Genomic DNA, 12,093 nt, shown 5'->3' on the forward strand with positions numbered 1-12,093 from the left:
AGGTTAAAAGTGTCTACTTTTGTTCTGTTTTATGGTTGTCTTGTGAGTTGGTTTTGGATGTTAAAAGGGGTAAAAGAAACTGATTTTGATGGAGCTTGGGATGGGATTTTGGCTAGCCTTTTCGACGCTTTCTTCTTGCAAAGGAAGAAGACGGGAGTTTTTTTTCTCTCTTTGTTTTCAACGTCTCCCTCCCAGGTGCCCTCTATCTCGTCCCCCCCAGATATGCCTCACTCCTCTCGTTTTTGTTTCTATGTGTGTTTTTATAGTTTGTAAGATGAATTGGGGAGCAAGCAAAGCTGGTCATGTGTGGAGAGTAGGGGTGGCATGTGGGTCGGGCCCGATCTTAAGTGGGCTTTGCGGGCCCGATCCTAAGTGGTCCGGTCCTAAGTGGACCGATTCTAAGCGGTCCCGGGCTTCGCGGGCTTCTCATTGGAACCGATCCGGGACCGGAACCACGAACTAGTGGTCCCGTGTTAAGTGGGCCGGTCCCGGGCCCAAACGATCCTAAGCGAGCCCAACAAAAACTTTCTATTTTTAAAATTATTTTTATACAAGTTAGAGAAAAAAAATGGTAATAAAAATATCTAAGGCAATTCTTAGTAAATTATATTATAGAATTGTCACCTAAATTTTTTAATTCAAATTTAAAGACAAAAATATTGTAAAGAGATATTTAAAGCAATGTGTTATAATATATATACTATACTATACTATATATACATCTTAAGATGTATAAGCTATATTCGATTTACTATATATACATCTTAAGAGTTATACATTAATATTCGATTTATATACTATATATACATCTTAAGAGATATATACTATATATACTATCGAATATGGCTTAAGATCTCTCTCTCTCTCTCTCTCTCTCTCTCTCTCTCTCTCTCTATATATATATATATATATATATATATATATATATATATATATATATATATACTATATATACTATATATACATCTTACTATATTAAGATGTATATATAGTATATCGTAAGATGTATACTATCGAATATGGCTTATATACTATATATTATGTATATAGTAAGATGTGTATATATATATATATATCTTACTATATTAAGATGTATACTATCGAATATGGCTTATATACTATGTATATAGTAAGATGTATATATATATATATATATATATATATATATATATAGAGAGAGAGAGAGAGAGAGAGAGAGAGAGAGAGTATAGTATATACTATATGTATAGCTTAAGGTATATAAAAAGACAAAAATATTGTAAAGAGATATTCAAAGCAATGCGTTATATTTTTATTATAGCATTAAAAAATCATGGCAATATCTTTCTTAGTCTTCCTCCTCCCTATGGAATGAGCACAACAAGGTGCTAATACCACCATTGAGAAGAAAAAGAAACTAATCAAGATGTGCCAAAATACAAGTTACATATTAATTTACATGGTATCTCTTATAAATTTCATAAATCCTTCAAGGTCCGGAGGAATTTCCGTTGGTGGTGGCGGAAATGAAGCTTGGTCATCACCGCTTCCAGGCGAAGCATCATCCTCCGCAAGTTCAGCTAGCATTTCTTCATAAGCTTCGTCTACCTCTGGTTGTGATTCAGCAAGTCCAAAATTTCTTCTTTCCGAACGGATCCAATCTCTGAAAAGTATTGATTTTTCCAAGCTCTCCCTCATAGACGCTCTATAATCACCGAGATGAAGTCTTGCTTGACTGAAAGCGCTCTCTGATGCCACTGTTGAAGCTTGAATAGTTAAAATGTCTCGGGCCATCCTTGAAAGAATCGGAAAGTATTTTTCTTTGTCCTTCCACCATTCCAAAATATTAAAGGAGCCGTCGGGATTCACTTCCTCAATTCCCTGTGACAAATAAACTTCAAGCTCATTTAGTTGTGAAAAATCACTAGTACTAGAACCTTGAGAACCCCTGAACCCTGCCCAAGCACTAAGTGCTCTTACTCCCGCAGTTCTTTTAGATGATTGAGAACTAGAAGAAGAAGGAGTTGGAACATTTGGTCTAGCATGATCTAATGCAACTTGATAAGCATTATAAATAGTTTGAACATTTATTTTAATTGAGGCTATTGCGTCTGCAAGTGTAGACAACTCCTCATCTTCAAGTGCTAAACTATTATAAACAGTTTCATACCAAAATTGAGGACCTCCTAATTTCATAGTAGGATTTAACAATGCAACAACATCATAAAATAGGGGGAATAGTGAAAAAATATTTTTTACATTTTTTTCTCATGGAATCAATAGCAAGTTGATAAATTTTTCCACCCTCTGAAAAATGATCAAACAAATTTGCAAGTTCTGCAATATAAACTAAACAGTTAGAAATAGTAGGATAATATTGCCCAGAAAATTCATTTGTAGCAATATGAAATTTTTCTAAAAAATCTACAAGCATTTTAACATTAGCCCAATCCGCATTTGTAAGGTGCTCATCATCATCACTTACATGAGCATTAAACGTTGAGTTTATGGTGTTTCTATATTCATATGTAACAACTAAACTTTCATACATGTAATTCCATCTAGTTGGATAAGGTTTAGGAACCTTTCTTTCTCTTAGGCCAAATTCATCGTATCTTTTAAAATATTCTCTAAGTCTACTTCTACGGTTTGAATAAAAAAGCCAATTAAGAGCCATTTTAAGCTTTTCAATTTCAACATTTAAAATTCGCATACCATCACCCACAATTAAATGGTAAATATGACAAATACATCTAACATGAAAAATGTTACTAAATATAGGACTTAGTGTAGTGATAAGCAAGGCTACATCATTTGTGTTACTAGTAGCATTATCCATTGAAACTGATATTATTTTATCACTAATGCAAAAATATCTACAAATATATGTAATCGTGCAAGAAATAAACTGCCCTGTGTGACGTGAATTAATTATTCTATAAGCAATAATGCATTTTTGCATTATCCAATCCTCATCAATCCAATGACTGGTAACAGTAAGGTAATCACAGTCATTACCACTTCTACCAATATAAGTTGTAATAGCAACACGATAATTTATATGAGTAAATAAATAGCGCAAATATCACTCTTTACGGTTGTGCGAGAAAAACTTTTATAAGTAGGATTATAAACTTTTCTAATATAATGCACAAAGTGAGGGTTAGAAGAAAAACTATAGGGTAAACACATAACAGTAACTATTTTTACCAATTCTTCCCGATCTTTTTTTGGTTCATAATATAAAATACCACCGGTAACAGTGTTAATTCCCGGTTGAAATTGATTTGACCCGGTACTAAGGTCAGCCTGACTAGGTGCACTTGTCCCCTCGGCCAAAACTTTCATACGAAAATATCTAACTTTATCTTGAGGGTGTAGCAATATGTGTCTAGTCAAACTCCCCCCCTCCCCCCCGGACTTCCAACATATTTAAAAACTAACTCTCTGCCATAAGTTTTACACTTAGCCCTATTTTTTTCTCTTAGTTGAGTATAAAATGGCCAAACAAGAGATGTTTCTTCCCGTTTAGAAGGTTGTCTAGAAAAAGTAAGGGCAGTAATAGGAGGGTCAGACGAGGGATCATTTGGATTATTATTAGTTGGGTTAACTTCAGGAGCAGTACTAGTAGGTGTATCGTCATCCGGTTGCGTTTCATCAAAATCTATTTCTTCATCATCATTTTCATCAATAGTTGGATTACCATAAAGAGCATTCATATATTCATAGTTTAATTATTCACCGGGTGCAATATTATGGCAAAATTGACTCTCGGTAAATTGTAATAAACTATTATCGCTATCAAGAATAGCAGGTGTAGGATGGGTAACAGGTTTCGACCGGGGAGCCGGGGGAAGTGGAGGAGGAATAGATTGGCCACTAGATTCACCACTCTTGAATTTTCCCTTATTTTTACTAAATATTTTTTTAGGGAATAAGCCATCTTAATTAATCAAGCAAAGTAAATAAAACAAACAAAACTATAAATTAAAACTTAAGAGTTGGAACGAGTTTACCGAATTGACGAACAACTTGTTGAAAAATAATTATCGTTGAAGACTTGAAGACTTCAATTCACCAACTTTATAAATTTGCACAAATTGTAACAATTAAGTAAGCAATTATAGAAGAATATTAGAGAGAGATTGAGAGAGATTGATGATTTTGTGAGAAAAAATAAAAGAATGAGGGGGTATTTATAGTTGAAAATAGGGAAACAGTATAATTATAAAAAGTTTGGGGTTAAAACAAAATTTGGGGGGTTAAATGGCTATTTTGACACACCAAACGGCTAGTTTTTAAATGGCCAAACTGTCAATTTTTTTTAAAAAAACATTTATCCGTTGGGCCCGTTTAGGACCGCTTGAACCGGCCCACTTCTGAGACGGTCCCGGTCTCGCGGGCCTCTCCTATGAGACCGGCCCACTACCCGGCCCACCACCCCACGGTCCCGGTCCTATCCGGTTATGACCGTTTAGGCCCATCGCCCATGTGGGCTTGCGGTCCTGGGCCGGTCCCGGTCCTAACCGGCCCACATACCACCCCTAGTGGAGAGTATGCAATTGGATATAGATAAAAAATGTGACGTGGAGAAATCAAAAGGGAATGTGCAGCTGGTCATTTTTGTTGTGTATGTGCATGTGAGTTTTGAGGGAGAGCATCTTAGTTTGTTACAAAACATATGAAAGAATCTTGCTAGGTGTCATTTCTAGATTGGTTCTTTTTTTCCTTTGTTATTTATTAAAGATAATTGTTTACCCGAAAAACGGATAGAGTTAAATTTATACGTAGTTCTAAGGATACATGGTATAACTTGGTACAAATCGAAAAAGTAAGTAGAAATATATATCGAATATTGTCTGTAAAAAATGAATGAAATACAAACCGAATTGAGTAGAGAGTGATTTACAAACAAGCAAGATGAATCAATGTTCAAGCTCAAAAAAGGATAATCTCAACTATATATCTATGTAATAATCTTTAGAATGTGAATGTATCAATGTTTTCTTCTCTAGATATGAGAATTTATGAAAGCCTTGATCTTCCCCCCTCCACAAATAGTAGCCATCCCTCTTATAGTGGAGGGATCCTACTTTAGATATAATTAAAAATATATAATGGAGATCCCATGATAGATTAACTTTTTCCTAATTTCCGCAGAGATTCTCTCCCTTAGTGCGGCCGTAACGGCTCTTGGCTCGATCTTGATCGGATTTGGTATTGGTTGATTTCCAGATTTAGAGCTCGATATTAACTCGAGACTCAGTATCGACTCGGGCTCGATATTGGTCGGTCTTTGGCTCTTAAGCTCAATGACACTGCTTCACATCATAGTCTGATTTGGACTCGAGCTCGGTAATGAATTCGAGCTTGGTATTTGATCGGTCCCAGAAATTTGAGATCAGTACCCTGGCTTCAGATCTTATCTCGATATTATAAAGATGACCTTAGGTCCATTATGTTCCAATCTTGACTAATCATACGAAGGCCGAAACCGCTTTTGACCGTATACAGATAGTTTCCTCGTTTCTTGGGAAGAATGTGGCGAGAAATGACATAATTTTCCAACGGTATGACTAGATATACACTGACGTTTGCATCGAGCCCGACCATGACGTACGTGATAGATGTCTCGTCGGTTCAGTTAATAAGGCATTAAATGCGTGTCAGACGATGGTCGGCCATTTGCTGATTTTGAACCGTCAACCCTATAAATAGCTCATCTTTCAACAATTTTTTACTTTTACATCTTCAATTTCCAAATCTTCTAAGTTCTTTTTCACGTCTTATGAGTTCTTCATCTGTAATCTGCGATTTTCACTGCAAAATCCCTCTTCAGAACACCAAATCTTGTCATCTTCCTCTATCTTCAAAATCCAAATGGCGAAAATATCAAAAATCGTTCCTCAAAAAGAAAAAGCTTCCTCTTCGCGGCCCGCCGGCGACAAAACACCGGTGGAGCCATGACCTGAGGAGTGTGTTCCCGGGGGGTATGTTCTTACTTCTGATACTAAGATCGACAAAGCTTCGCCAGTTCTCGGTCGATGCAAGCCAGTATTGAGCTACATGTGCTCGATAACCGAGGGACATCTTGAACAGTTAAGAAAAGATTGCAACTGGGAGAACAAAGAAGTGATAATCCCGGCTTCCGAAGAAGATATTACTACTCATGTGAAAGGGTTTTTAAGTGTTTATACTTACCCTTTCACGTTGGGCCCCCTCGACCCAGATGTCATTGATTTTTGCCGCCAATACCGAGTAACCCTGGGCCAAATCCATCCTTCTTTTTTGCGAATCGTTATTCTGATCCGCTTCTTCGTGAACAAAGTCGAGGGGATGCCTTTCACTCTCGACCACCTCATCAAATTGTATAGTCCCCGCCTCTATTGAGGTGGGTTAATAAAACTCCAGCGTCGGGCTAACAAAGTGTTGTTCTCAAGTATAGACGAGGACAAGGACCGAGGTTGGATGGGAAGGTTCGTTCGAGTGAAGACTTCCGACCTAATCCCGGTCGAGAAGATGCCATTTCCCGAGGAATGGAACATGAAGCGTGAGTATAATTTTATTGTTAGCTCCTATCGGTTTGCTCCTTCATTTCCTTCTCACCGATATACTTTTTCATGATGTAGTGGTTGTTTGGATGCTCGGTGCTATTCCTAACCTTAAGAGCTGGGTACGGTACTGGCTTCGACCTCCACATATGCCAAGCGCTCGTGGCGCGAATTATCAAAGGCCCGATGGGAGACTAAAACTCATGGTAAGCCTCTTTCCTATGTCTTTAATGATTCGAACAAAATGTCTTTTTTATACTTAACCAATTTTCTTGTGTGTATGCTTGGGCAAAGATGCGGTTATGAGGCCCCCGTCTGGCAAGGAAGATACTTCGGCCCCGGCTCCGAAACCGGCGAAGGACAACAAGAGAAAAAAGGCTTCTACTTTCGAGGATCCAAAACTTAAGACAAGGACGGCTCGTAAACTGAGGAAGAATACCATCCTTTTGACAGAAGAATCAGTTCAGCATCTAAGGAAAGAAGAAGAAGAAGAAGAAGAAGAAGAAGAAGAAGAAGAAAACGATGGGTCCATACTGGTGGTCCGAGTGAAGAAAACCATCGATGCCCCAAAGGCAACTGGGTCGATGGCGGTTGAAGAGGCTCCGTCTCGAACTGAAGAGATACCGGAGAAGGACTCGGGCAAAGTCCCCGAGTCATTGGAGATCGAGGATGCCTCCCACCGAAGTCAATAAATGGTGGATATATCTGAAGCTCTTCGAACTGAGGAGAACGCCCCAAGCGACTCGCTTGGGGCAATAGTAATCGAACACTCGCCTACTCTCCCTGCTTTTTCCGAAGGGGCGATTCGGGAAGCTCGAGCTTTGGGGACCCTCGAGGTAGACGGGGCCCATGAGGGAGAGGACCTCTTCTGTGATTTGTTTACTGGTATCGAGGATACTGCCGGACCTAGTGACGCGTCGGATCTTTTCTTTGAGGTTCAACGAACCCTGAATCGGGTAAGTCTCGATTCCCTTTGTTGATGTCATATTTTTCCATTTTTTGCTTAACTTTTTCTCTTTTTCGTATAGGCTTTAGCTCTTCATCAAGAGGAGTTTTCCAAGTCTCGAGCAGAGTTGAGCCGACGTGAGGCCGACTTTCGAGGGCTTTCGGAGGAGAGAAATGCCCTCAAACTTCTTAGTGGGCGGAAAGAGAAAGAGATCAAAGATCTTCGAGCCGAGTTGTCCAAAGCTCATCAAGATGAGACAGACATGATCGAGCAGGTAATGAAAATTTTAAAAGCTCATGGGCTCGAATCGGGAACGGTGGCTAACATTTCAATCTCACAAATACAACAGAAGATCGAGAGGATCGAGCAGTTTGGTGAGGAGGTTGACACGATAAAGGCGGAGTCCTTGGAATAGGAAGAAGGTATGGACCGTCTTGCTGTAGAGAAAGAGACTGCTCGAGCTCAATTATCATCGGTCGAAATTCAACTGCAAGGCATGAAGGAGAAGAGCTTTGCTCAAGCAAGAAAAATAGAGGAGCTCGAAACTCGGTTGGCTTCCGAATTTGCCAAGGCCGAGAAAGAAAAGGTCGATGCGGATGCAATCGTGGCCGTCTATCGGGCCGATGCTGAAGTCTCTCAAGTACAAGCGATAGAGGCAGCCGAGACTGCTCAAACTCGAGCACATTGGGTTGCTGAACTCGCTAAATGCCAATCTCTGGGGGAAACCCTCGAGGATATCCATGCTCGAGGTTTCGACCTTACCGAGGAGATACTAAAGGCTAAAGAACTTGAAGCCAATGTTGGAGCCTTGGATTTCGATGACGATGATGACGACAACGAGAGTGGGTCTGAGAGCGGGGAGGAGCCTGATGCAGAAGAGACTGCTCCCCGAGATAATTAGAAAACTTATGGTTTTTTTCATTTTGATATTTTTGTGTAGGGTCCTAATCAGACCTTGTAAATACTCTTATATATATATATATATATATATATATATATATATATATATATATATATATATATAAAGATCTTTTCCTTTTTCGATTTGTCTTTATTTAATTCTCTGCCTTGTGAAGATTTTATTTCATTCATGCCTTATGAAATTTTTCATAAGTTCGAGGCTTTAGACAATTTGATCGAAGTCAGACCTTGTAGTCTTTATAACCGAGTGAGTGTTAGCTCGAGCTCGAAGTAAGAGTAGCCCTTAGGCTTAATAGTCGAGTGAGTGTTTGCTCGAACTCGATGTAAGAGTGGCCCTTAGGCTTTATAGTTGAGTGAGTGTTAGCTCGAACTCAAAATAAGAGTAGCCCTTAGGCTTAGTAGTCGAGTGAGTGTTTGCTCGAACTCGAAGTAATGTAGCCCGTAGGCTTTATGGTCGAGTGAGTGTTTTTTTGAACTCGGGGTAAGAGTGGCCCTTAAGCTTAATAGTCGAGTGAGTATTTGTTCGAGCTCAAAGTAATGTAGCCCGCAGGCTTTTATGGTCGATTGAGTGTTTGCTCGAACTCGGGGTAAGAGTGGCCCTTAGGATTTAGTAGTCGAGTGAGTGTTAGCTTGAACTCGAAATAAAAGTAGCCCTTAGGCTTAATAGTCGAGTGAGTGTTTGCTCGAACTCGAAGTAATGTAGCCCGTAGGCTTTATGGTCAAGTGAGTGTTTGCTCGAACTCGGGGTAAGAGTGAACCTTAGGCTTAATAGTCGAGTGAGTGTTTGCTTGAACTCAAAGTAATGTAGCCCATAGGCTTTATGGTTGAGTGAGAGTTTTGCTCGAACTCGAAGTGATGTAGCCCTTAGGCTTATGTGGGGCTTGATTTCATTGATTTTTCGGTTGGCAATCCCCAATATATGGGGTAATGGTCGACCCTAAAGCCTGTTTGCATAATAGATCACGAAAATAGAGGATAGATTCTGAGATACGAGATATCAGTAAAGAAGAAATTTATCTTTATGTCATTATACATGTGTTCATGTTTTGTACCAGGGATCGAGCAAACTACACGAGCATGGTTCGTTTTGACCATTTGGCTCTTACAATTTTTCCTATCGAAATCCTGTTGTCATGAAGTAACTTCCTTGCATCGAACTTGATAATCGAATTTGATATATTCAAGGGTAATGCCCTCCCCCCCCCCTCAAGTATCCGAGGTTGATTGTAAAGTGGCATTGGATACTATTGAATTGTTCTAAGTTAGCACGATCAATGGTTGCCTCATTAAAAACCTTGCCAAAAAACCCATTTGGGACAAAACCGGTCTAAGGGAAAAAGAATGCAATGCGTGCTTTCAGGCCTAAAAACTTCGAGTTGAATAATCCATCACTATTTCTGGTCAAACACCTGCAAGGGTTAGTTTCGAAATATAAATGAACATAGAAGGGTTGTACCTTAACAGTAGTATCGTTTTAGGTGTGACACATTCCAACTGCTTGGTAGTTGTTTGTCGTTTATTACACCGCGCTTGTAGGATCTTTTTCCGACAATTTCAAGAACCTAATACGGTCCTTCCCAGTTTGGACCCAGTTTTCCTTCATTTGAATTTCGGGTGTTGAGGGTGACTTTCCTTAGCACTAAGTCCCCGATTTTAAAATATCGTAGATTGGTTCTTCGATTATAATACATTTCGATCCGTTGTTTTGGGGCGGCCAATCGAACGAGAGCGGCTTCTCGTCTTTCATCCAACAATTCTAGGCTTGTATTCATGGTCTCATTATTCGACTTATTTGTTACATATCGAAACCTGATGCTAGGTTCTCCGACCTCAACTGGGATCAAAGCTTCGGCGCCATAAACCAACGAGAATGGCGTTGCTCCGGTACTGTATTTCGATGTTGTGCGGTATGCCCATAGGACTTCGGGTAGTATTTCTCTCCATTTTCCTTTGGCGTCAGTCAGTCTCTTCTTAAGATTTTGGATGATGGTTTTGTTGGTCGATTCGGCTTGTCCGTTCCCGCTGGGATGATATGGTGTTGATAGGATCCTTTTGATTTTGTGGTCTTCGAGAAATTTAGTTACTTTTTCCAACTTACAAAACTCGTGCCAAAACGTATTAAATCAACCCGGAATAACTTTCTATTTTGCACACAAGTCATAAATGACATAATGGACCTTTTTCAATTTCTGTAATCGAAATCCGAACCCGTTATCAACAAAGAAAACCCTAAGTCAAACTTATAAATATTTCAAAACTTTAATTTTTCAATTTTCGCCAAAATGCATAGAAATGTCCTACGGACTTCCAAATCCAAATCTGGACATACGCTTAAGTTCGAAATCACCATACGAAGCTATTGAAATCATCAAAACTCCATTCTCGAGTCGTTTGCATAAAAGTCAAACCGAAGTCAACTCTTTTCACATAAGCTTCTAAAATAAGAATTGTTCTATTTAAATCCCGAATCATCCGAAAAATAACTCGACCAAACACGTAAGTCATAATACATATTACGAAGCTGCTCGGGACCTTAAGCCGCTGAACGGGACGCTAATTTTCAAAACGACAAGTCGGGTCGTTACAAATTTATTGGACCATTGAATGTTAAGTCCAAACTTTAAATAGTATGTTTAAACATAAAATTGTAAACAATGTTAAGAAATATTTATAAATTATATTACAATAAATATTTTTAAAAATTATATAAATATAATATCAGATTGGTTTGGTTTCACTTTGACTTTTTTTAGTTAAAATAACATGTGATGAACCCAAAATATTATCTTTAAATTTAATAACTATTTATGTGTTCTGAGACCTCAAACAACACTATTCATAATTTCTCGACATGCGTGCGCAATCCGTATAATTTTTTGAAAAGTTTTTATATGAAAAATTAATTAAAATGTGAAATAGAACCTTAAAATTCAACTGAGTTGACTTTGGTCAATATTTTGAGCAAACGGACTCGGATCAGTATTTTGACAGCTCCAGTAGGTCCGTATCATGATTTGGGACTTGGGCGTATGCTCAGAATTTAATTTGGAGGTCCCTAGCTCACGTTATGGCCATTTAATGGAAACTAGTAATTTAAAGGCTAAAGATTTCCAAAGTTTGACTACGGTTTTGACCTTTTGATATCAGACTCGGATTGAGATTTTAGGAATTTGAATAGCTCTGTTATATCATTTATGACTTATGTGCCAAATTTGAAGTCATTCCGGATTCGTTTATTATGTCTTGGCACGAGTTTTGCAAATTGAAAAGTTTGAAACTCAAAAATTCGAATCGAGATGAAAATTATAATTTAAGCATTGTTTGACGTGATATGAGACCTCGAGTAACTTTGTATTATATTATGGGACTTGTTGGTGTAATCGAACGGGGTCCCGAGTACCCCGAGTGTGATTCGAATTAAAATCGGAACAAAAATTGGACTTAAGCAAAATCTGGAATTTTGATGCTTCTAGTGCCTTTGCTTATGCGAAACCTTGGCCGCTGAAGCGGCTACGCAGAAGCGAGAAATCCATCGCAGAAGCGGCTTGGGCAAGCTGGGAAAATAGCCGCAAGTGCAGAACCTTGAATGTATCTGCGCGTCCGCAGAAGTGGACCCATCGATCGACGCAGATGCGCATTTGGTTATGCAGAAGCGAGACCGCAGGCGCGGTCAAGTACACCGTAGAAGCAAAAATC

The 12,093-nt window shown here is 38.9% G+C and overlaps 1 protein-coding gene across 1 annotated transcript; it reads left to right on the top strand.

Moving 5' to 3' along the window:
* Positions 1 to 7,222: 7,222 nt before the first annotated feature.
* On the top strand, positions 7,223 to 8,377 carry LOC138904274 (KNR4/SMI1 homolog). Its single transcript, XM_070192777.1, has 3 exons — positions 7,223 to 7,486; positions 7,559 to 7,750; positions 7,892 to 8,377. The coding sequence occupies exons 1-3, from the start codon at positions 7,223 to 7,225 to the stop codon at positions 8,375 to 8,377; spliced, it is 942 nt and encodes a 313-aa protein (XP_070048878.1).
* Positions 8,378 to 12,093: the final 3,716 nt, after the last annotated feature.

Source organism: Nicotiana tomentosiformis, chromosome 2, assembly GCF_000390325.3.
Source record: "Nicotiana tomentosiformis chromosome 2, ASM39032v3, whole genome shotgun sequence".
In the NCBI taxonomy this organism is placed as follows: Eukaryota; Viridiplantae; Streptophyta; class Magnoliopsida; order Solanales; family Solanaceae; genus Nicotiana; species Nicotiana tomentosiformis.